A 26,424-nucleotide genomic window follows, 5' to 3' on the forward strand; every position below is an offset into this window, starting at 1 on the left:
TCCCGCCCACTCCCCTGACGTTAGTTTGAAGAAGGGTCTTGACCCGAAACGTCACCCATTCCTTCTCCCCAGAGATGCTGCCTGTTCCGCTGAGTTACTCCAGCATTTTGTGTCTACCTAAAGTGTTATAAGAATTAGGCAGAGATTGAGTTGAGGCCAAAGATCTACTTGGCCTCGATCTTAGTGAATGGTAGGAGACTCTCCCATTTCTATGTTTACTATAGTATTTTTCATCAGTGTGAGAAAGGTTATAGCGCAAGGTTTATGTTGTCTTACTAAGAATGATATTAAGTAACATTTATGTACTTACTCAATGACTCTTACTTCCGGAATCTTACGCTGAACCTATGATGTAAACAAGTTCCACAAGAAGAATTATAGAGTACTATACATCTAATTTTTAAAAAGATTTTGAGTAATATTGACTAATAAGGTAATTCAGGTTTTGTCATGAGAAGAATATATTACAAATCTTCTTCTTAGAATATATAACAAATAGTATGACCGTAAATCTGGAAATTACAATTGGTAAAATCTTTTTACTGGCAGGGTGTTGTATAGTGGATTAGACAATGTGAGAGATATGGGTCATTGATCTTATTCTTAAATCTGATGAAGTTCAGTTAATATATCTTGGATTCAAAGTTATATTTGTTAGTAAGACATTTGCTGGTCATAATGAATCTGCAGCCCATCTTATATCACATCTGATTTTCTTTTCCACATGTAGTGAAATTATTTTGCTGTATTAAAGGTAAGCTTTAGTTGTAAGTTAATGAGAAAGAATCGGGCTTATTAAAAAGTGATTGGTCACAATCCTATTTCAGTGCTACTGGTGAAAAATCAATCTTGCTATCCCTTTCTTTGCAGCAACGAGGCAGATGAATTTTTGTTTAAAAAGATAGAGAGCTCGTCAATCAAAGACAAGCAGTTATTTTCTGAAATGTTTGGCTTCGTAGTTTATTAAATAAAAATTGCTGCATCAAAATACCAGTATGTTATAATCAAACTAACACCTAGCAAGTTTATTACTGCTATAAATTAACTTGTATTATAATTTTATAATTTGCCGTCTTATAATTTGTTGAAATCTCAGCACTAATTATCCCCCTCAATGAACAAATTCTTAAATTATTTGGGGGCTAAAGTTTGAACCATGCAAAGAAACTATATTTGGCTATGTTGGCTATATTTAAGAGGGAGTTAGATGTGGCCCTTGTGGCTAAAGGAATCAGGGGGTATGGAGAGAAGGCAGGTACAGGATACTGAGTTGGATGATCAGCCATGATCATATTGAATGGCGGTGCAAGCTCGAAGGGCCGAATGGCCTACTCCTGCACCTATTTTCTATGTTTCTATGAAACAGAGCAATGTAGTGCTGACCTCCTGGCACCTCACTTCCACCATCCCAATTAATGATTATTTATCCTGACTGCTTTTTTGTTTTGCAGCCAGCTAGTCATCCAGTCTGATATTTATCCCATGACTACAAATGTGCCGACTTAATTGTGTATTGTTTAAGAAAGAACTGCAGATGCTGGAAAAATCGAAGATAGACAAAAATGTTGGAGGCACACAGCGGGTGAGGCAGCATCTATGGAGAGAAGGAATAGGCGACTTTAAGGGACGAGATCCTTCTTCATACTGGTCGGGGGGGAAAGGGGGAGAGAGGGGTGGCGGGCAAAAGAAAGGAAGATGCGGAGACAGTAGATTTTGTGGGAGAGCTGGGAAGGGGGAGGGAAAGCAGAGAGAAAGCAAGGGCTATGTAAAATTAGAGGTCAATATTCATACCGCTGGGGTGTAAACTTCCTAAGCAAAATATGAGGTGCTGTTCTTCCAAATTGCGCTGGGCCTCACTCTGGCAATGGAGGAGGCCCAGGACAGAAAGGTCAGATTCGGAATGGGAGGGGGAGTTCAAGTGCTGAGCAGCCGGGAGATCAGGTTGGTTAGTATGAAGTGAGCGGAGGTGTTGGGCAAAGCGATCGCCGAGCTTGCGCTTGGTCTCGCCGATGTAGAGAAGTTGACACCTGGAACAGCGGATGCAGTAGATGAGGTTGGAGGAGATGCAGGTGAACCACTGCCTCACCTGGAAACACTGATTGGGTCTTTGGATGGATTCGAAGGAGGAGGTAAAGCGAGAAGTGTAGCATTTCCTGTGGTTGCAAGGGAAAGTATCCGGGGAGGGGGTGGTTTGGGTAGGAAGGGACAAATTGACCAGGGTCATTTCCCTGGTCAATTCATCCCTTCCTACCCAAATGCTTTTCAAACACTTTGTAAAACATTAATTTAATTATTTAAATCAATGTTTCCCAACAATATGTTCATCACACAAATGAATTGAATTGAATCGATCTGGAGCTAATAAAATACGATATTATGTTGTGCTTCGAGAATGAAAACTGTAATGAGCATTTTACAGTGAAATAAAACACACTTCCTTTTACCAACATTTTACGGTACTTGCAACAATCATCCTGTTTTAGGGAGATGTGTATTTCCCCTGCCTTCTTCATTACATGTGTTATTTGTGGAGTGAATGCCTTATTGGTCTGTATAAAACAAATATAAAAAGGTGACCTTTTCTTGTGAAAGGCAGATGTGATTTTTTTGCTCTTTGACCATTAGTGGTATTTACGTCAATGGATTGCATCACTCTGCCTGTAAAATTGGACCCGATGTACTCAGCTAGATAGAATCACACACTTAAAAACATTCCATTCTTTGTATTACCTCAGTTGGATCTTGGAAGACAAATCGCCCATCAGCTGCAGCCTGTTCTTTTGGTGACCACTGTGTACTTGCAACATTTTGTGTAGAGTGTCTGCCAGCTAAAAATAGATGGATTGCATGACATTTTCAAATTAATTCATCACATAGAATGTTTCTCTCTATTATAGATTAAATTATTATAACATTTACTTAAAAGAAAGATGTCCCAGCAATGCTCTAATCCAAAAATCAAAGTTTCCTTCCTGAAATATGCTCCAGTAAGACCATATTTCAATGTAGACATATCAGTCAGACAGTAAAGTTATTAATAAACAGGTTCATTTTTCTTTAATAAATGGATTCAATTCAATAATTTTGATAACAACAGACTCATTTCATTGGAGTCACTTAACTGCTTTTGTGGAAGATGTCATTTGAGGCTGAAAATATACTGAAAATGACAGTGGAAAAAAATGTCTACATTCTGCGTAATTAACCTCTCTGCTCCCAATTCACTTTGTTCCCACCCCCTCTCTATCATAGTTCACTCCCTCTTCAAGTTTTTCTACTTGTCAGATATTTCACTCCAAATTCTGCTACTGTCCTTAAAATGGCCTTCATGAACTCCAGTGGTCACAGACAAAACTACTTACAAGAATTACAATTTATCATATGGGGAATCTACTATATACTGTTTATTTCAGATTGCTTTGTTTTAATAAAAGGGAAATGTTGTAAGATAATTAAAAATAATGCATGTCCATGGTAACCCTGCACGTTGGGATATGGCTTCACTTACACTGCATTTCATTCTCTTTGTTGTGCATATTCTCTGCCATGTAGAATTGTGGATAAGTACAAGAAGAGAAAAAAGAAAGAAAAAAGTAGAAAGGAGAATCTTGGCCCTGATGGTTTTGAATAATAAACTAATCAAGGGAAGTATATGGAATACATGTAGGAACAACCATCTTTTAGCAATGGACACTGTAGATCAGGAGACTCAACTGAGGAGAGTTTTTAAATAAGATTGGTATTTTCATAACTACAAAAATGTAAAACACGGTGAGAACAGATATCTCTCAACTATTGACATAACAGAACACTAAAAATACTAACCAAAGCAAAAAAAAAAGATTTGTTCAGGCACAGCTGTGTTAGGTTCTTATGCAGTGCATGGGCACCACTGAATGATAAAACAAACCTGATTTGCACATTTTGTCATTACTATTGCTAAGCATGTGCTGCCCTCATCTGGATATACTCTGTAGTCAAGCAAGACCTATTAAATAGAATGAATCATGATTGGGAGAGGGATTACTGACTTGGTCAAAAAAGTTCTATATTTCATTATGTTGCTGAAATACTACTAAGTCGACGGTAGATCCACTTGTGTCATTTGGACGCCTGGATTTGTATTCATCTAATTTGTTTGAAAACAAAATCCATAATAGCATTTGTCCTTAAGCCAAGGGACTAAAAGAAAACACACAGCAACAGCGCAAAGAGCGCCAGAAAGAATTTATGTCACTATCATTTTACATTGTAAAATAAGTAGTTAACCGTTTGGGTACTTGAAAACATTAAAACCAACACATTGTTTGGGTTGCATGTGCGGGATCAATATCCTATTAATTTATCATGAAATGTTAGAAATTTTTACTCTTAAATCTATTTTATTTCTCTAACCAATCTGCAGTTCATGTGTATTATTGATGATCAGAAGAGCAAATGTTCCATCTTCATCACATAACACTGTCATCTTGCAAACTATGTCCTTAAACCACAGGATCCATGTGGAAAGAGAATTAAGTCAATCAAATTAATCTTCCCCTAGTAATCCAAATGAGAAGGGTTAACTCAATGAGCAAACCCTGAAATCTACCAGTTGAGACCGAGATGTAAATTTGAGCAACTCAACCCAGAATCCCAGAGCACCGAGCTCCAAGCTGTGTAAAACTTTGCGCAGCTGCTGTTCAGCAAATCCTAACTTGCCGAGTACAAATGTTCTGTTCCACAACATTTATTATTTTAAATTATTTATTATTTTATATTTATTATTAAGATTCCATACCTCTTGATATCTTTAAAGTATTAAAATGCACTAACTTAAGGCAGTGTGGGCAGGTGCGGAAATCGCTATCAAAACATGGGGGGGGGCATTGACTTGTGGGCCGAAGGGCCTGTTCATGTGTTTTTTTTCGATGATCTTAGTTCTCATACCTTGAAACACGGTTGCTGCTGTCTTACTGTGGCCTGCCCATGAACCCTGCACTCTTGCCCGCTGCCTTTTGTCTGCCATGAATATTGTTTATCTCACTTCTTCATTGTCACAGCATTCTGAAGTACAAGAACACAACATCGGAACAATGGCAAACATTCATAATAAATATATTGTAATAAATCTGTAATAAATAAATATAGCAAAACAACTGGGCAAGTACATTAAAAAAAACAATATGAATATCTCAAGTTAGGATTGTGTATGTGCATGTATTGGCAAGAAGAAAAGTTTATAACTTTGGTCCCAATCAACTGAAGCCATGGCGATTAATACTGCAATGATTAAAAGTGGCAACAGGCAAAAGACCAATATTGGAGTGTAAAGATCTTCATGGATTGTTGAACTAGAAGCGGTCTTAGGGATAGTGTGGCCAAAGGTTATAGAGGGATTTCTAAAAAAAGATGAACATTTTACAATCAAAGCAGAGGCAATGGGCGGCACTGTTCGTAGATAGAATGAGAGAGATAGAATGAGAGACTTGGAAGAGGGCAGCAGAATTGTGGATAAACTCAAAGTTGACTCCAGACCTGCAATGAAAAAGTTTCTACCGTCAGGAGTACGGAGGATGAACGGCACTTCACTCCGCCCTCTCCCACCTTGACAATAAGCATAAGAATGCTGTTCATTGTGCATTCAAACCAGTTTCAGCTGATCACCAGATCGGTACCTGAGGCAGATGTGGTACAGACCCCAGGCAATGTTACACCCTTGAGAGGAGATCTTTATAGAAACTTACAAAACCATCATCTTAAGGGGTTGGACAGGCCAGATGTTCCCGATGTTGGGGAAGTCCAGGACAAGGGGTCACAGCTTAAGGATAAAGGAGGGGAAATCCAGAGGTGGCAAAACCAAGATGAGAAGAACTTTTTTCACACAGAGAGGGGTGAATCTCTGGAACTCTCTGCCACAGAGGGTAGTTGAGGCCAGTTCATTGGCTATATTTAAGAGGGAGTTAGATGTGGCCCTTGTGGCTAATGGGATCAGAGGGTATGGAGAGAAGGCAGGTACGGGATACTGAGTTGGATGATCAGCCATGATCATATTGAATGGCGGTGCAGGCTCGAAGGGCCGAATGGCCAATACTCCTGCACCTAATTTCTATGTCGCTCTTTTCTATGCATTTCGTTGTCTCTACTGTACACTACAATAGGTAAAATGAAGTGATTACTTTGGTCAAAAGAACAATCTTATGAAAAAGTCAGTCTCTGAAAAAAATGAAGGTTTCAGCAAAAGGGAATAAGGATATGCTGTCAATTGACAATGGAGTCTGTGGAAAAAGGAAAAATAAAAAACAATGACTATCATAACTCGATGCCAGAATCTCAGCTACTAGCTTTTTTTTTTGTTCAATCATCACTGATATTACTCATCATTGAGGACCAGTGAGGATGGTATAAATTACTGGGTGCTAAAGCCGAGGAAGGGTACAATGTGGAATAAGGTTAAAAAAAAATGAGAGTATAGTTTGTATATAGTGATAGAAAATCAGAGGACTCAAAAAATGAATTATTGAAGTCTGGTTCGCCTTTTAGAAAATTTCAGATATATTGCATGTAAAACGGAAGGGCTAATTGTATTGCTAGGAAATGTGTTCTGATGTTATTGAAGTGGCGGTCTTTTTACACAGCCAGTAAATTGCTAAGTTTGCCAAAGCTGTTGCCATGAAAGCCTGGTAAAAAATAATCTTTCCCGTGGGCGGCACAGCAAGTTTACCCACCACTGTTAGCTCTACGTGTGCTAGTGTCTGGCAGCAGAAACACTATAAAAAACAATTACCATATAAGCTTTTTCTGCTGCACATTGTATAGAATCAGTTTCTGCCTCCATTACCTGATGCATTACCCTGAGACAATGGATGGGATCAGAGATACTGGGTCAACCTACTATGAATCGTATACCAGTAGCACAAATGTACTTTCAATAAATCTGCACTTCTATTGAATATGAGATCAAGGGAGGGAGGCCATTCGGCTCCCTCTGTGGCTGTGCCACCATTCAACATGATCAAGGCTGATTTTTTTTACTTAGTACTATTTTGCTCCACTAACCCAATTTTGCTTGATTCCCTTAAGATCCAATAAATCCATCAATCTATTTCCTGAATGTAGTCAATGGCCAAGCCTTTGCAGCACTTTTGAATAGAGAATTCCAAATATTCACCATCTTCAGGATGATGATTTTTCTCAGCATTATCCTGAATGATCGAACCTTCATTATGAATCACCAGAGAAAACGTCAACTCTCCCTTGCTCAATATGAAATTTCGACTATTCAATGTGATCCATTCTCGCTCTTCTGAACTTAAGATAGAACTGGTCTAATCATTTATCCTCATTCAACAAATCTGCTATCACAAGAATCAATCTGGCGGCCCTCTGCTGCACTGTTTTGCATATACTTTCATGCTTAGATAGGGAGACCAGAACTGCACATTATATTTCCTTGTGATCGCACAGGGCAATACATAATTGGGAAAAGCTTCTTGGGAAATAATAATAGCATTTGACAGGCTCTACTCTTGTTTTCAAATCCTCTTTCAATAAAGGCTAGCATCTTGTATGCTTCCAAATTGCTTGTGGAACCAACATATTGGCTTTCTGTGATACATTAACAACCAGGTCTCTTTGAATAGAACACTGATCAATCTCTCACTATCTAAAAAATAAATCAATGTACCTTTCAGATTTTTTTTTCTCACAAAGTGGATGACCTTACATTTTTCACATTATATTTTATTTACCATGTACATAATAGTCCACATTGAAGTCTCTCTGCATCTTCCTCACAATGCACACTTCCATTAAGCTTGGAGATACTATACTTGATCCCTTTTATCCAAATCACTGATATAAATATAAATGTTTTTAAAAAACAATATAAATGGTCACGACCCCAGCACCGATCTCCGTGGCAATCCTTTAGTCACAGCTTCCCAAGCTTTCTGTCCATTTATCAGTCCTTACTGATAACTTCCAGGATCATAAACTGCAATTTAGTTTTAAGAATCCAAATATACCTCACTGGTTGGTTTGCCCTTATTTATTCTAATAAAACCATTAAAAAATCTAACCGATAATATTAAAAAATGATTGAGGAAAAACCTGGAGTGTTGTGAATCTGTGGAATTCTCTGCCACAGAAGGCAGTGGAGGCTAATTCACTGGATGTATTCAAGAGAGTTAGATATAGCTCTTAGGACTAACGGAGTCAAGTGATATGTGGACAAAGCAGGAACAGGGCACTGATTTCGGATTATCACCCATGATCATATTGAACGGTGGTGCTGTCTTAAAGGGCCGAAAGGAACTACTTCACCTATTTTCTATGTTTCTATGTCCCAATCACAAATTTACATTGGCTGTCTAACCCCTCTATTAAATGTTAACTCTATTGAATCCTATTATTATTTTTCATGTGCCTTATTACACTTCCTTAACAAGAGATTCTGGCACTTCCCTTACAGTTGATGTAAGCCTTTTTGAAATAGGAGGTAACATTTGTTGCATCCCAATCTGTGGCAACTGTTCTGGAATCTGTTCTGAAAGATAACAGTGCAAGCATCACTGTCCTAATCATCTGTTTCAAAACTCTCAGATGCAGGTCATCAAATCCTGGAAACATTCAGTCCTATTAATTTCTGCCATACTAGTTTTTTGACTGGTGCCCATTGCTTCGAAATTCACATTTATTGTGAATCTGTAATTCTCTACCATTTCCAGAAGGTTTCCTGAGTATTTTCCTGAGATAGGTACAACATATTTAATTCCCCCAGTGTATGAAAGAACTGCAGATGTCGGTTTAAATCTAAGGTAGACACAAAATGCTGGATGAAACTAATGCAGGCAGGCAGCATCTCTGGAGAGAAGGAATGGGTGATGTTTTGGGTCAAGACCCTTCTTCAGACTGACATTTATACTAATCTCATTTATCAGTAGTTGACCGACGGTATCTTGGTAATTTTGGTGCTCATACCTAAATGTCGTGTCTGCATCAAATGTGTTCCAGATTCCAAATACTTGTTGGGTGAAAAAAAAATCTTCCTCAGATCTCAACTAAATGATAACCTTTGCCCTCTGCTGTAGGAAATGTTATTTCTATTTTTGGCTCTCATTATTTTGTATACCTCAATCAGGTTTCCCTCCCAAGGAAAAGAAACCTAGTCTATCCAGCTTTTCTTCATAAATGAAATACTACATTCTCTCAACTGCTCGGGGGAATGTATAACACTCTGTAGGCTATTAGATCTCTATTCCAAAGCTTGCACCACCATTCAGTAAGATGATTGTTTTTTTTTTAACTGCAGCACCATTCTCATGCATTAACACCATATTCCTTTACTCCCCGTTTCTCACCAGATAGACATCAATTTTACCAGGCGAGCACATATGTCTTCTTATTAAATAGGTGTATTCCCATTTACAATGGAATTGCTCATATTCTTTAACTGGGGAGGAAGAGTTTCCTCGCTGTTTATTAGGGGCAGAGCTCTTCTCCAGTTACTGTCACCCTGGAGGGTCGTCTCTGGTTGTGGAGAGAGCACACCACGTTTAGAATGAGTCAAGAATATTCATTTGGAATGACAACGGAACAATGAAAATCTTACTTGCAGCAATAAAACAGGGCTGTAAACACAATATACATAGGTAATATATTTTTAAAAATCAAATCAATAACCACAAAACTAGTGTGCGAGAAAGAACTGCAGATGCTGGATAAAATCGAAGGTGGACACAAAATGCTGGAGTAACTCAGCAAACGAGGCAGCATCTATGGAGAGATATATATCCATGAAAGACCCTTGGGTCTTGATCCGAAACGTCACCCAATCCTGCTCTCCAGAAGCGTGCGTGTAGGGTTTTTTTCTGATTGCTTTGAACAACTTCGCTTAAGTTGCTGCAACAACTGGGAGGATTTTTTTCCATATATAATTGTTCATATATAGGTACCTGTACTGCAAATGGTGATTAATACTAAAGATAGGCACAGAATGCTGGAGTAACTCAGCGGATCACGCCGCATATCTGGAGAATGTGTAGGAAGGAACGGCAGATATTGGTTTACGCCAAAGGTAGACACAAAAAGCTGGAGTAAAGGGCCTGTCCCACTTGGCCGTCATTTACGCGACAGGCCGGTAGTGACGACGCGCGACGGTCGCGCGCGTCATCATGCGTCCACACAGCCGTCAGGAGCGCGTGAGGTCATTTGGAGATAGACACGAAATGCAGGAGTAACTTAGGGGGACCGGCAGCATCAAAGAAACTAGAGGAGCTCCTCTATAATCTTTGGGCAGCATCTCTGGAGATAAGGAATGGGTGACGTTTCGGGTCGCCTCGCATGGATATCTATCTCTCTGCCCTGTGTGATTGAGGGGGGGGGTGACCCTGGCTGTCGTGTGGATGGGTCTCGCCGATTTATCTCAGCAGAACATCACACATCAGCAAGAAGCCCCCCCCCCGCCTCACTCCACACCGCCGTTCAATCAGATCGTGCAGCGACAGTGCCCGACACTGACTCCACATCCCCGCCATTCGACCAATTTCCCTCCTGGGATAAATAAAGTTATATCGTATCGTGTAGGAAAGAACTGCAGAGGCGGGTTTAGATCGAAGATAGACACAACATGCTGGAGTAACTCAGCGGGACAGGCAGCATCTCTGGAGAGAAGGAATGGGAGACATATCCTGTGTCTTATATCGTCCCTCCCCCTCCCCCCCACACCGAGCTCTCACCCGCCTCGCCGTCTTCCCTCCGCTGTGTCACAGCGCCGAGTCCGGCTGGCTCCCGCACCGAGGGAGTGCGGTGAATCGTTCCCACCCTGCTCCCGCTCCCGCTCAACCTGCAGCGCGAAGGCGGCCGGGGAATCCGCTGCTTTCAACTGGGATCAGCTCCAGCAATGCGAGGGAGACCACACCGTGGGAAATGTAAATAAAGCGCGAGGGAGAAAGTAAAACAGGAGAAGAGAGAGACAGGAACAAAAAATAGAGCAATAAAGTCGCAGAGTTCCAAAAACAGTTGTGTTCTTGCTGCAATGAGAACCAATCATTGATGAGAACATACATCTGTTTCCAAACTTTTGGCCTCCCCGCAAATGGATGTACTCTGTTAATCCTTCTGAAGGAAGGGATACACTTGCCCTACACACTGGCAAAGGTCTACCAGACCGATTGTTTCTTTTTTGGAGTGGGGCGGGGAGTTTAAAATCTATCCATAACAAATGTTATTATCAAAGTGCTCCATTTGACATGTAATAAATAACAAGGCATCTATCTCCATTGCATTTTATTATGTATTAATCAATGTAATTTCTGTTTCTGCCATAATGCCACCATTGCAGTCAGGGGGACAATTGTTAAAGATCATTGTGTTCAAGAAGGAACTGCAGATGCTGGAAAATTGAAGGTACACAAAAATGCTGGAGAAACTCAGCGGGTGCAGCTGCAGCTATGGAGCGAAGGAAATAGGCAACGCTTCGGGCCGGATCCCTTCTTCAGAGCTCCTGTTAAAGATCTTTGTTGTTTCAATTCAAAACAGCTAAACACGGCCTTTTAGTACTTTGCTGTACCAAGAACTATACTGTTGCAACTGAATTTACATCAGAGATATATTGGACACAAGCTTGGCAGCAGCCTTCAGAAGTGATAGAAGAACTAGGCCATTCGGCCCATCATGTCTACTCCGCCTGAACCCCTGACACCAATTCAATTTAAAAGGCTCCTGGAGCACATGGTCCCATAATAATCTGTTTTTTTGTTATATAAAAAAATTGCACATCTCTGGAGAGAAATGAAAGAGAGAACATTTTGGGTTAGGATCCCTCATCAAAACTGGAGTCAACAGGTGATAGCTGATGGGGAGAGGCAAGCAATACAAAGGACATTTATTATCACATACACTAATTGGTGTAGTGAGATTTGACTTGTCATGCAGCACACAGATAAAGATAAGACACATTAAAGAATTTAACAATAAACATAAAAACATCCCCCCACAATGGTTCCCACTGTGAGGGAAGGCACAACGTCCAGTCCCCATCCCCACCCATAGTCAGGCCTATTGAGGCCTCTGCAGTCGCCGCTACAGGGGCCGATGTGACAGGCCCTTCTTCGCTGGATGATGGTGCTCCGGCGTCAGGAGAACCCTCTCAGCGGCTTGGGATGCTAGTGATAGGTAGATTCAGGTAAGGAGCAGTTGATTGGCAGATGAATCAGAAGTGGGAGTGAAACATACAAATAGTCAAAGGCTGGAGGTGATACATGGAGAAGAAAAAAGTTATAGTGGATGGAACCTAATATGAAATAAATGAGAGAAATGTGGAACCAGAGGAAGGAAGTGTATAGATGGGTATCAAGCAAGGGGATAGGAACTGGGAAGAGCTGGGTGAGTGGTAAGAAAGGTGTGCATTGGAAGACCTATGCAGATAAGTGGGGGTTTTACTTGAAAGTGAAGAATTCAACATTTATGTTCTTTGGTTGTCAGCTACCCAAGAGAAATGTGAGGTGTTATTCTTCCAGTTTGTGTCTGGTCTTACTTTGGCAATGGAGGAGTGTGCAGGCAGACACTTTGGTATGGGAACAGGAATTGAAATGGCTTGCAACTGAGAGCTCTCGACAGAGCACAAATGTTTTTGAAAGTAGTCGCCTGGTCTATGTTTGGTCTCACTGATGAAGCGGTCACATTGAGAGCACCAAATGTAATAGATGAGGTTGGCGGAGGCGCATGTAAATCCCATGCTATTCGTTATAACAGAAGCAGATTTGTTTAAAAAAAGGACAGTGCTAAAATATTGAAGGTGTCATATGATTCATAAAATTAACTTTTATTTCATGTTAAGATTCAAAGACCTGATACAGAAATGTTAAAACAAAATCAGTGTTTTCATAAATCAGCTGCTTTATTGTGTTAGGTGCACACATTAATTATAGCTCTAAACGGTGAAAACAGTCAAGTTCTGCAATATAGTTACAACTGAATTGACAAAATTCATTTCACTCTTGCACACCTTGAACAGAAAGACAAACCCTTCATTTATTCAGCTTACCAAATCTGCATATGAACCAAACTTCTATTCAACCAGTTCAGCACCATCGTATCGGTATTGCATATTTAGATCTATATCTAGAACTTTGAATGCCACCAGAATTTATTTTACACACACTAAAGAATACCATGATGAGCCATAGATGAACATATACCAATATCTCATTTCAGGTTTACTTTGAGTGAATCTAAAATTTGTTAAGTCAGTTATATGTAAAGCAAAAGACAATTCTACTATTCGTGTTTGCAGTTAATAGCTTAATTCAGAACCCACAAATCTACCAGTTTAGTTTAGTGATACAGCTTGGAAACAGGCTGACTTTGACCCACCGTCTATGCTGACCAACGATTGCTCATTCACGCTAGTTCAATGTTATCCCACTTTCACAATCACTCCCTACATATTTGGAGCAAATAACCGAGGCCAATTAACCCATAAATCCACCCGTTTTTGGGATAAAGGAGGAAACCGGAGCACCCCGAGGTTAAAACTACGCAGTCACAGGGAGAACCCAAAATTGCAGAGTATTTTTATAACTTAGATTACTATGACCTAGAACTTAACTTAGAGTTTGCAGACATTCATAGACTGGACAAAGAACTCCATACAATACTTTGTTCATCATCTCACATCTTGGCTGACACTGGGGTAACAGAAATGCTTTTAATAACACTTTGGGAAGGATGGGAGTAATCAGTAACTTAATTGTGATAATTCCATTATGAGAAGTGCTTCCAGAATTTAGCATAAATATATAGGCAAGCTAGTGTTAAAACATGGAGACATTTGTAAACAAATCACCTCTCTCTCACTCTCTCTTCCAATCGTACTTTCTAATTTATGAAGCTTGTGTTTTAGGATCAAATACCTTTGCAGAAAATCTGATATGAATGTTTTAATCATAAGGAACTAAACAAGTTAACAAGTGTTTATACCAAAATGCAAGAAATCTACTAGTTGTTTTACACAATTCACATTTGTCACATTTTTCTATGTATTGATTCTTCTGTTCCAATTCACACGTCACATTTTTCATGTGTTACTAATATTTGTTATTTGCACTAATCCAGACATGCATTAAAAAAAATAATGGATTTTAAAAGCTTCAACAATTGTTTAAATACTAGCTACAAACTGCAATACAAATACCCATTTGTTTGATTTCAAATGTAATTCCAACAGTAAGAGCTGTGCGTAAACTGGCCAACATTGGTGGCAGCTTAAAAACTGGGTAGCAATTAGCATATAGTTTAGGTGTATATAAAGTAACCAATCATCTTTGGAAATACAATTTACAATAGATCGTGAAATATTTGCAGCACAGCCAAATGACTCAATAAGTCTCGAGTTGGAAGTCACGACAATTGCATTGTGATTAAGCATTTCTTTAAACAACTTTCATTGAATCCGAGATCTATTCAATACCACTTAATAGAAAAATTCTTAAATACATTAAACTCTCATCACAATAATTGCAGGCAAATCATTAATTATTTTTTTTTCCTTTTGTTTAGAGATAGAGTATGTAAACTGGCCCTTCGGCCACTGAGTCATCGCCGAATAGCGATCCCCGAACACAAGTTCTATCCTACATAATAGGGACAATTTACAGGTGCCAATTAACCTATAAACCTGCACGTCTTTGGGATGTGGGAGGAAACCAGAGCACAGAGAAAACCCACAAGGTCACATGGAGAACGTACTAAAAGCACCCATAGTCAAGATAGAACCCGATCTCTCTGGCACTGCAAGGCAACAATTCTACGGCTGCATCACTGTCCTGCCCCATTTAATATTTATTGCTGGAACGGGGAACTCTGAAAACAAAATTAGTTTTCTATGTGACTAACAGTGTTAACTGGATTCTGCTAGTATTGGAAATACAGCCAGTGAAAAGTTACCGCCAGCAACTTGTAACCAAGGAAAATCAGCTGTAGTAATTTTAAAAAATCCCTTTCAATGCATGCTTTGATCTGTGCTAATAACTAACATTGGCTTTGTCATAGGGGCAAATTAAATATACATTAGTGGAAACAAATCTGGCAAAGCACAACTTTGTTACATTTCCCTGCCACTCAAAAGGACACAAAGTGCTGGGTCAGGCATCATCTCTACAAAACATGGATAAGTGACATTTTGAGTCAAAAGTCTGAGGAAGTGTCGTGACCTGTAACGTCACCTGTCCATGTTCTCCAGATATGCTGCCCGTCCTGCTGAGTTCCTCTGGCACTGTGCCTTTTTGTGTAAACCGGCATTTGAATTTCCTTGCTTTTAACTCAATTACTCAACATTGTTTTTTAACAGTGTTTTAAAGTCTCATTTGGGAATTCCATGACTGGAAAGTTCTTAAATTTTGATGTTTATTTTAAAATTATTATGTTTTTTATTGTGTCAGAATATGGACAGACAGGTGACACTTGTGGGAGAAATGCAAGTCATACTAAAGAGGTTTAAAAAAAAATCAATTTCTGGACATGACAGCAGCTAACAGTGCTTTCTGTGAATATAATGTCTGTTTTAAACACACTTAAATGAACAGATACAAAAAAAAATGTGAATTATAGTTTTACCGTATGCCTGGAAGATAAGAATGTAACCCTGACATTATAGAAGATGCAATTGCTTCTGAGGAATTGGTAAAATGTGTACAATATGGAACATAAGTAATTGCAATGTGAATACAGAAATCTGCAAAAATGCAATTTCCTTTTAATTTCACAGGTAAAGTTTATGCTGTAGAAATTACATTTTAATATAATTTGAGTAAAAATTAAGCAAAGTATTTTCTTTGGACATCTTTAATGTCTTACTAAGTCTCTGTCATTTATATAGATGGAAATTTGATCAGGTTTGTATCTGATCAATCACAATTACTGCCGTTTCTTCCCCCCAAAGTAGTGCAATTATTTCTTCTACACCAATGCATCAGAACAGAGCCAATCTGTGCTGTTAAATTAAATGCCTGGACAGAACTCTGCATACCAGGCTATATTTTACTGAATTGCAAACTCTTCCTGCAGGGACTTTACCAATCTAAATATGAAGATAATCTGGTGCACAAATAAAAACAAAAGCATCTCCTGCCTTGGTCCTAAGAGCAATATCGCCAAATTGTACTTTATTCCAATAAACAGTGCCTTAATAATATTGTTGCTTCACAAGGGAATCATTTTCATGTTGCTTCTTGTTGATCATGTTGCAAATGTTGGTCAATCCCCTTTCGCTTTAAGCTTCTGAAGTGAGCGAGCACGGATACCCTGGTTCATTTTCATGGACTGGTTTATTACCAGAGAAACCGGAAGTAAAGATGTAATAATCCAACCCTAAAGAATGTTTAAAATATTTTCATTACTGTCACGTTTTTATTTACAAACTTTTCCATGAAGTTAAAAATTAAGTAAACTATGATTTAAATGTTGCTAGTACTATTTTTAGATGTACACTCACCATGCACACCTTTTTGAAACCAACATTCGTCTTTCAAATGAAAACTACAAACACATTTGGTCAGTAATATTATGTTGCAACAGATGGATAGGGGGAAAGAAGAGGCAAAGCCTCAAGAGTTCCATCTCCTGCAGGGTGTTGGTGCTGAACTATTTAGATGGAGACATATTTGAATCCTAATATTTAAGTTCAAGTAATCAAACAAACATCAAATACAATACTATCAGTAATAGCGAGCATGAAACTAATGGATGGTCATATAACTTGTTTGGTTCAGGGAGGTGCTTACAGAAGGAAATCCGTCTTGTTAGCTGGTCTGGTCTATGTGACTCCAAACCCACACTGGTAGGCATTTACTTTTAGCTTGTTCTTATTTGGCCAGGTTAATTTTCAAATTTGTCCAAAGGCTTGTTCCTGTCTTGTATTGTTCTATGTTTAACAGCTTATTCAACAGATAATTAGGGATACACTCATTGCAAGCTTTGATACAGTGGGTATCAAGTGGACAAACACACATGCAATAGTGCATCAAGATAATAGGTACATCAACTACCAATTTAAGAGATGATTAAGAGTCTCCAGAATAGCAGAATTCTTTAACTATGATTACATTGTACATTTGAACAAGAGCAATATAATAGATCAAATTTAAATGTTTTAAAGATGCATATTTTAAGAGCTAACAATTTGCAAAACCAATGTGGAAAATAAATTGCATTCTTACCATAATGGCATGTGGTAAATAGCCATGTGTCTGTGTCTGAAGGCCAACTGTGCTTAAGGCAGCCTTTACATAGGTGGCTGGACTAGGTTTGTTCACAGTCGGTGTTCGGATTTTACTTAATTTTGTTGCCACATAGAATGGAAGGACGCTCTATAACACAAATAAGCTCAGTGAAAAGCCAGTTCAAGGATTGTAGAGCACAAATACATTAGGAATAGGCTAATTGGCCCCCCAAACCTGCTCCCCTATTTAATAAGATAATGGCTGCTTAGATTCCAACCTCAATCTCATATTTCCCTTTATATGCAGTAACCGTTCAGCAATATAGTGGATTCAAAAATACTTGCCGAGGAAAGAAACCTTAAATATTAGCCACTAGATGGTAAAAAATAGGGAACACCACAAGCTGTTAGTTTAATTTATTTGAACACAGAAAGAAGATTTGGTCCTCCAGATCAATGATTAATTTGCACTCTTCATTAGTATTTTGGATAAACTAGTCCAAGTGGCTAGACGATCTAGAGTGACAGAGGAACTGAAGGAAATTCACATTAGGCAGGAAATGATGATAATAATAATAATAATAATAAATCCTTTATTTCGAACAGACTAAAAAATAAAAAGCAAGTATGAAACAGCATACAAAAAACAAAAAAATCAAAGCAAGAATATTTATAAAGTGTCATAAACAATATTTATAAATAAATGAATCGCATGTGTCCGAAAAGGAGCAGGAAGAAGCCAAAGCTTATTAATTCCCACCCCTTATTTAAATGCTTATAATTATCTTATACAAATTTAGCAGCTATAAATCTAACACATATTTCCATATGTACACCAAGTTATTTACATTTATACACTAATCAAATATATGCAAAGCCATATAAAAAAAAAAGAGAAAAAAATGTTAGGTAGACTGATGGGACTAAAGGCTGATAAATCCCCCAGGGCCTGATGGTCTCCATCCCAGGGTACTTAAGGAACTGGCTCTAGAAATTGTGGACGCATTGGTGATCATTTTCCAATGTTCTATAGATTCAGGATCAGTTCCTGTGGATTGGAGGATAGCTAATGTTATTCCGCTTTTCAAGAAAGACGAGAGAGAGAAAACAGGGAATTATAGACCAGTTAGCCTGACATCGATGGTGGGGAAGATGCTGGAGTCAATTATAAAAGATGAACTAGCGGCACATTTGGATAGCAGTATCAGGATCGGTCCAAGTCAGCATGGATTTACAAAGGGGAAATCATGCTCGACTAATCTTCTGGAATTCTTTGAGGATGTAACTGGGAAAATGGACAAGGGAGAGCCAGTGGATGTAGTGTACCCGGACTTTCAGAAAGCATTTGATAAGGTCCCACATAGGAGATTAGTGGACAATATTAGAGCACAGGGGGTTGGGTGCTGACATGGATAGAAAATTGGTTGGCAGACAGGAAACAAAGAGCAGGGATTAACGGGTCCCTTTCCGAATGGCAGGCAGTGACTAGTGGGGTACTGCAAGGCTCGGTGCTGGAACCACAGCTATTTACAATATATATTAATGATTTAGATGAAGGGATTAAAAGTAACTTTAGAAAATTTGCAGATGACAAAGCTGGGTGGCAGTGTGAACTGTGAGGAGGATGCTATGAGGATGTAGGGTGACTTGGAAAGGTTAGGTGAGTGGGCAGATACATGGCAGATGCAATTTAATGTGGATACATGTGAGGTAATCCACTTTGGTGGCAAAAACAGGAAGGCAGATTATTATCTAAATGGTGTCAAGTTGGAAAAGGGGAAGTACAACGGGATCTGTGGGCCCTTGTTCATCTGTCACTGAAAGTAAGCATGCAGGTACAGCAGGCAGTGAATAAAAGCGAATGGCATGTTGGCCTTCATAAAAAGAGGAGTTGAGTATAGGAGCAAAGAGGTATTTCTGCAGTTGTACTGGGCCCTAGTGAGACCACACCTGGAGCATTGTGTGCAGTTTTGGTCTCCAAATTTGAGGAAGGACATTTTTGCTATTGAGGGAGTGCAGTGCAAGTTCACAAGGTTAATTCCCGGGATGGCGGGACTGTCATATGTTGATAGCATGGAGCGGCTGGGGTTGTATACTCTGGAATTTAGAAGGATGAGAGGATATCTTATCGAAACATCTAAGATTATTAAGGGTTTGGACATGCTAGAGGCAGGAAACATTTTATCAATGTTGGGGGAGTCCAGAACCAGGAGCCACAGTTTAAGAATAAGGGATAAGCCATTTAGAACAGAGATGAGGAAACATTTTTTCACCCAGAGAGTTGTGAGTCTGTGGAATTCTCTGCCTCAGAGGGCAGTGGAGGCCGGATCACTGGATTGTTCCTGTGCTGTACTGTTCTATGATGGAATTCAGTTTGCTGACAATAACTCCCAGTGCCTCATGGATGCCAGTTCTGAATTGCTATAAATATTCTGAACATTTAGAACATGTCAAAGCCTCAGACCTTCTTAGATCAAAACAGGGAACACTTTTGCACAAAATCACCTTACTATTATTGTGACTCTTATTGATAGGTAGATAGGCAAGGACAAGACAAAGTTAATTACCCCTCACCAGCTTCTACACACCCAATAGCTATGAGTTTCAGGTCAGTGGTTCTGGTTCTGGTTGATTACGGTGCAAACACCTCATAAGTGGTTATCTCGCCCAGGTGTTGTGAGTAGATTAGTTTAACTGTATATTAGTGCGAAGCCTGAAGGGAGATAATGCTTACTTGATTATTAAGGGAGTGAATTAAGGAAAATTAGTTTATAAACATGAACTGATTTTAGCCCCAAACATCCTTTAACCAGACATTTCCTTTCCCCCTCCCCCAAAAAGAAACTCGGGGGGCGGAAAAAGGAAATATTGACCGTTATTGCAAGACATTGGGCCTCACTGCAGTTGAATAGAGCCTTGACGAGACGGCATCTGGAATATTGTGCATCCACAATTAGAGGATTAGCCTTAAAATAGTCATTCTGAAATGCGAGAAGATAATAAGGGCAGCATGTCCTTGGAATTGTCCACACAGGAGGGTTATGGAAACGGTTACTGAAGGCACACTTAAAAAGATAGATTTCCTTAATATTCAAAAATCTACCAACAATATGGGATTAATACTGTAAAGTTGTGCTGAGGTACAAAATCAACCATGGTCATAACAAATGGCAGAATGTGCACTGTGGACAAAATGGCTATTGTTTTCCTAAATTCTTTAGTAGATGCTGGCAATTATATTTATTGTGGAATACAAGGAGGCATAGATAGGTCAAACAAAAAAATGCTGCTAGATTCCTTTCCCTGAAAGAGTAATAAAGCCAATGGTTATTTGGCTACTATCTTGATTATCTTTATAGTTGTTATTATACAAATCATTAGATAAACTGAAAATGAATTCCATGACTTGTGATGGTCTAGGATCTTGACTAGGAGGAAATATTAGAACTTATTTTGAAGCACCTCATAAGTTACGGTTTTGTAGAATTTTCCTATAACTTAACCTTGGACACAACTCTCCTTTAAAGCACATCAAGAATTACCGACGTGTAGGTCACTCCTGTGTTATGAAAGCCTGACATACGGTCAGCAATACATACGAACAAGCTCCCATAATGCCATTAAATTAAAAAGTCTAACATGTGTTAATTCATATGATCAGCAGAACTAGTTTCCCCACCCCCCACTCTTGTTTATTTTGATTCAGATTTTATTTAGTTTATAGTTTATTTTGATTTTAAACCCCCATTTGTTCTTTCTAGTATTGAATGCACCATTAGTGTTAATTCTTCTAACATATATACACTTTGGAGAATAAGCATGTATTAATTCTGAATGCTGATATGGTAAAATAATGTTTGACAACAATAATCGATGACCAAATGACATGTTTTAAGGAAGAAAGTTCCATAAAAATAGGAACACAAATTCCGTGAAACAATCTCTTCCTTTGGTTATCTAAACATTAAGAATAGAAATGAGTTAATAACATATTGGATATCCCTCGCCCATAATTTTAGAAAATGCAAGTTTCAGTAAGATTTGAATCCTTTCATTATTGTACTGTTTATTGTCCTCCATGTGTAATAATTTAAAAAAAAATCTGTGTAACTGCAAGAAGATTAAATATGACTAGATTTTAAACATTTTAAAAAATGAAGCCACAGTGGATTAATCTCATCAACTAAAACGTTCATTGAAAAGTCCTACATAGATAAAAACAGGAAAATTTGCAAAAGATATACATGCATGGTTTCAATGTTTTTGCCAATAATATAGTTTTACCAAGTTAAACTTTGTATGTAGCCTTCAGATCATTTAATGCTATTATGGACTGAACACTGAGCTTGAACAGCCACAATTCATTATTGATGTCAAGGTGTTTCTTAAAAGCGTCTCTTTCATTAAGGCACCAGCATTTAACATTTTAGAACCCAATTTAAGTTTATGGGATAATTCCATCACCCGAGGGAGAAATCCTAAAATATTTGGAGAAATCTACACACAATGCCAAATATGGTAAATTAAGATATTCTATTTTGTGATCTGCTTTTAAGATCATAGAAACATAGAAAAAAGGTGCAAGAGGAGGCCATTTGGTCCTTCGAACCTGCACCACCATTCATTGTGATCATGGCCGATCATCCACAATCAGTAAACCTTGCTTGCCTTCTCCCCATATCCCGTAATTTTGCTAGCCCCTAGAGCTCTATCTAACTTTTAAATTCTTCTGGTGAATTGGCCTCTACTGTCCTCTGTGGCAGATAATTCCACAAATTCACAACTCTCTGGGTGAAAAAGTATTTTTTTCATCTCAGTTTTAAATGGCCTCTCCTTTATTCTTAGACTGTGCCCCCTGTTTCTGGATTCCTCCATAATTGGGACAATTTTTCCTGCATTTTGCTTGTCCAGTCCTTTTATAATTTTATACGTTTCTATAAGATCCCCTCTCATCCTAAATTCCAGTGAATACAAGCCCAGTCTTTCCAATCTTTCCTCATGACAGTCCCACCATCCCTGGGATTAACCTCGTTAACTGACGCTGCACTGCCTCAATAGCAAGGATGTCCTTCCTCAAATTAGGAGACCAAAACTGCACAAAATACTCCAGATGTGGTCTCACCAGGGCCCTGTACAACTGCAGGACCTTTTTACTCCTATACTCAAATCCTCTCGTTATGAAGGTCAACATGCCATTAGCTTTCTTCACTGCCTGCTGTACCTGCATGTTTACATGTTTAATGTTCAGTGACTGGTGTACAAGGACACACAGGTCTTGTTGCAATTCCTTTTCATAATCTGACACCATTGAGATAATAATCTGCCCCCTTGTTCTTGCCGCCAAAGTGGATATCCTCACATTTATCTGGATCATACTGCATCTGCCATGCATCTGCCCATTCACTCAACCTGTCCAAGTCACCCTGCAACCTCCTGGCATCCTCTTCGCAGTTCACACTGCCACCCAGTTTTGTGTCATCTGCAAATTTGCTAGTGTTACTTATAATCCCATAATCTAAATCATAGATATATATTGTAAATAGTTGCAGCCCCAGCACCGAGCCTTACTGCACTCCACTCGCCACTGCCTGCCATTCTGACAGGGACCCGTTTATTCCCACTCTGTTTCCTGTCTGGCAACCAATTCCCTATCCATGTCAATACCCTACCCCCAATACCATGTGCTCTAATTTTGCCCACTAATCTCCCATGTGGAACCTTATCAAAGGCTTTCTGAAAGTCCAGATACACTACATCCATTTTACTTGTCACATCTTCAAAAAATTCCAGAAGATTAGTCATGCAGGATTTCCCCTTCATAAATCCATGCTGACTTGGACCAATTCTTTTACTGCTATCGAAATGTGTCGTTATTACTTTGTTAATAATTGACTCCAGCATCTTCCCCACCACCGATGTCAGGCTAACTGGTCTATAATTCCCCTTTTTCTCTCTCGCTCCTTTCTTGAAAAGTGGAATAACATTAGCTACCCTCCAATCCACAGTGACTGATTCTTAATCCATAAAACATCGGAAAATGATCACCAATGTATCCACGATGTCTAGAGCCATCTCCTTGAGTACCCTGGGATGCAGATCAGGGGAATTAACAGCCTTCAGTCTCATCAGTCTACCCAATACTATTTCTCGCCTAATGCAAATTTATTTCAGTTCCTCTGTCTCCCTAGATCCTCTGTCCTCTAATACAACTGAAAGATTTTTTGTGTCTTCGTTAGTGAACCTTTCTGTTTTCCTTTTGTGTACCTTTTCGTTTTCTCAACAACTCATTACTTCCCATCTATCGCCAGTGTCATACTGCCAATCTGAACCAGATCTATTAGTTGCTATGACAGCAGTTGTTCCTATAGTAACCACAAGGGTACTTTCCCAAAATAAACTCTGTTTACCTGGACAATGATCCCCTTGCTCTTGTACTCAGCTTGGAGTGCTTGTGAAAAGAAATCCACAAATGCCTGTTGGAAATAAAGTATTGTGAGAGAAAAATAAAATATTGTTCAAGGTTGAGCATTAAACAATCAATTGGATTAATTTAGGAATTTTAATCCTGGTGTGTAACTTCACCTGCAAGAGCTGGATTTAGGATTTCACACAGACTTGACAAGCCCGGCATTGAAACCCGGGAATTCTAATGACCTTGAAAAACAATAGATTTCAAATGGACATTGAAAATACCATGATGCAGCTATCACCATCTTACATCCCTTCCACTGCCCTTCAAGAGTTTGGACCACAGCTCAGTTATTCAATTATGGCCAAGCAGAAACTTCCTCCGAATAATTAGTGGAAAATACATGTCTGATGTTACAAGGATGCCAACTCCATTCTAATTGCTAAGAAAGAACCCAACCATTTGTAGGCTTGATGACATAAACACCCATTTGGAGTTTTTGACTTCTTCTTCTTCTTTGAAAAGACTACCCAAACCCAGAATTTGTAATGTGCCTTCATCATGTCCCACAATGCAGTCCATCAGCAACCAAAGCCTTCATACATCTCCAGGCTTAACTATCATTTTCATGTACTCAATGTTCAAACTCCTACCACCTGCAAATTTGAAATGTCCAAAACTCAGAAGCCCACATCCTAACTTAAAGTATGTTGATATGACTGGAGGCCATGTAAACTACTTTTCACGTTTTCATAGTGCAGTTTGCTTGTTGGTTCTTGTCATCCTTGTATTCAAAACAAGCCATTATGTTATAGTTTAGAAAGCAGACCACAGGTCAGAGTCGTGGTCATACAGCACGGAAACAGGGCTATTCAGCCGAAATCGTCATTGCTGGTGAGGAGGTCTATCTAGCAGTCCTATTGGCCGGTGTGACCCATATCCCTCTAAACTTTTCCCATCCATGTACCCATCCAATATGAGGCTCATGAAAAACATCTCCTTTCTTCCACATCAATTAACAGGCAACCTCCACGAAAATTGATGTCAATATTTGACCCTCCCAATTATGTATTGATGAAGCCAAATTTTAGTTAAAAATATAAGATATTAAATATCTTCAACCAATAATGTTTTTCTCTACTGGCTTCCGAAATTCATTTCCAAAAATAATTCTCACATTTTGATTCTATTCAATGGCAAAAGAACCCACAACCAGGTAAAATAGATGCATCAAAATGAGCTAACATCATATTCATAATTTTTACAATTCTGCATGTGTTCAAAGTTAAACAGATTACAAGTACAAGTTTATCTCCAATTAGCTCTTTTCTAAGAGGCATTCGTTCAAACCGAAGGTATAACTAAGTCTTACTTTGGTTGCAGAGTAGAGTGTCAGTAAGGGTACTGGATTCAATGCGCTACCAGATGACACATTCAGGATGATGCCTTTTGACCTTTAAAAATATAATACCACAATTAATCACTGCTAGTGTTAATTTAATTGAATATAAATTTCCCTACTCCATTGCTTGGATTTGTGTAGGCCTCTGGATTTTTGAACCATATTTTAACCACTAGGTCACCAAATACTGCCAAAACACAATGCAATCGGCACACATTATTTTGCAGGCCTGAATACTAGACAGATTAATAATTGCTCGTCCACAGTTGTGAAATACCTGAAGCAAAATAACTTCCAAAAAATAAATCACCATGTACAAGACATTTGTTTTCAGATGTGGTTACAACCATAGAATGGATTTTTTTTTAAAAGAGTGGTTTAAATGTGGTAAAAAAACAAGACTAAAGCCATGTTGATGTTAAATTATAGTCTTACTTCTTGTGTTGCGCAATGAGGATAAAGTGGTGGATGTTGCCTTTCTGGCATTTGATAAAGTTTCATGGTAGGCTGATTCAGAAGATTAAGATGCACAGGATTCACAGCAATTTAATTATATGGATCCACAATTGGCTTACTAAATGTTGACAGAGGGTTGTGGTGGAAGGGCATTATTCAGACTGGATCCCTGCAGACTAGTGGAGTTCTGCAGGGATCTTTGCTGGAACCTCTTTTTGTAATATATCCAGCAATATTGGTGTAGTCTGCACCCTAAACAGCATTGATGTACAGAAGGACCTAGTGGTCCAAGTCCTTAGCTTCCTGAAAGTAGCAACACAAGTAGATGGAAGGGTAACGTCAGCATATGGTATGCTTGCCTTCATCAGTCAGGGCACTGAGTACAAGAGTCGAGAAGTCATGGTGCAGTTCTACAGGACTGGTTAGGGAAAAGGGCGAGAAGAGGTTTATCAGAATGCTGGCTAGTTGGGTGTTAGCTATAAGGAAAGGTTGGACAAAACAAGATAGCTTTCTAAAGCAGAGGCTGAGCGAAGATCTGATAGAAAGAAATATATAAAAGTATGAGTGGCTTAGATAGGACAGACAGTAAAATCCTTTTCCCCCATGGTGGAAGTGTCAAAGACTAGAGGGCAGAGCTTTAAAGTGAAAGGAGCAAAGTTCAAAGGAGATGTGCAGCTTTCTATTCGAGGGCCATGGGTGCTTGGAAAGTGCTGGAGGCAGACACTATAGTTAAGATTAGTTCAGCACATTGTGGGTCGAAGCGTCTGTTCTGTGATGCACTTTATTCTAATGAACAATGATTTTCTGAGTTATAGATTAAGTACGGCCATTCATTAAATGCACAGTTCTTGGCTGTGGATTCTCTGGGGAATCACCTGCTTTTCCAGTTTTCATCTGCTTATGGGGATGGCCAATTTTTGGTTAAACGATCAATGAATGACTCACTTTTCACTTGTG

At 38.9% G+C, this 26,424-nt stretch overlaps 2 protein-coding genes across 6 annotated transcripts in view; both read right to left on the reverse strand.

Annotated features, from left to right (window-relative positions):
• Positions 1 to 10,848, reverse strand: part of alkbh3 (alkB homolog 3, alpha-ketoglutarate dependent dioxygenase) — a 35,888-nt gene extending 25,040 nt beyond the window's left edge. The window contains exons 1-4 of one of the 5 annotated variants that reach the window (XM_055649368.1): positions 10,719 to 10,848; positions 4,930 to 5,046; positions 2,731 to 2,828; positions 311 to 345 (exon numbers count right to left, since the gene is read on the reverse strand). In XM_055649368.1, the coding sequence (XP_055505343.1) occupies positions 311 to 345; positions 2,731 to 2,828; positions 4,930 to 5,008 (212 nt within the window). In that variant the 5' untranslated portion in view covers positions 5,009 to 5,046; positions 10,719 to 10,848. Of the gene's footprint in view, positions 1 to 310; positions 346 to 2,730; positions 2,829 to 4,929; positions 5,047 to 10,451; positions 10,613 to 10,718 lie in introns of those variants that run through there. The other 4 variants (XM_055649367.1, XM_055649366.1, XM_055649369.1 and 1 more) reach the window with 4 other exon arrangements.
• A 1,924-nt stretch (positions 10,849 to 12,772) lies between these two features.
• Positions 12,773 to 26,424, reverse strand: part of hsd17b12a (hydroxysteroid (17-beta) dehydrogenase 12a) — a 56,170-nt gene continuing 42,518 nt past the window's right edge. Inside the window, exons 8-11 of the mRNA XM_055649365.1 lie at positions 24,982 to 25,063; positions 23,608 to 23,673; positions 17,199 to 17,348; positions 12,773 to 16,350 (exon numbers count right to left, since the gene is read on the reverse strand). Of these exons, the coding sequence (XP_055505340.1) occupies positions 16,237 to 16,350; positions 17,199 to 17,348; positions 23,608 to 23,673; positions 24,982 to 25,063 (412 nt within the window). The 3' untranslated portion in view covers positions 12,773 to 16,236. The remainder of the gene's footprint in view (positions 16,351 to 17,198; positions 17,349 to 23,607; positions 23,674 to 24,981; positions 25,064 to 26,424) is intronic.

The sequence above is a fragment of the Leucoraja erinacea genome, chromosome 18 (assembly GCF_028641065.1).
Source record: "Leucoraja erinacea ecotype New England chromosome 18, Leri_hhj_1, whole genome shotgun sequence".
Lineage (NCBI taxonomy): Eukaryota > Metazoa > Chordata > Chondrichthyes > Rajiformes > Rajidae > Leucoraja > Leucoraja erinaceus.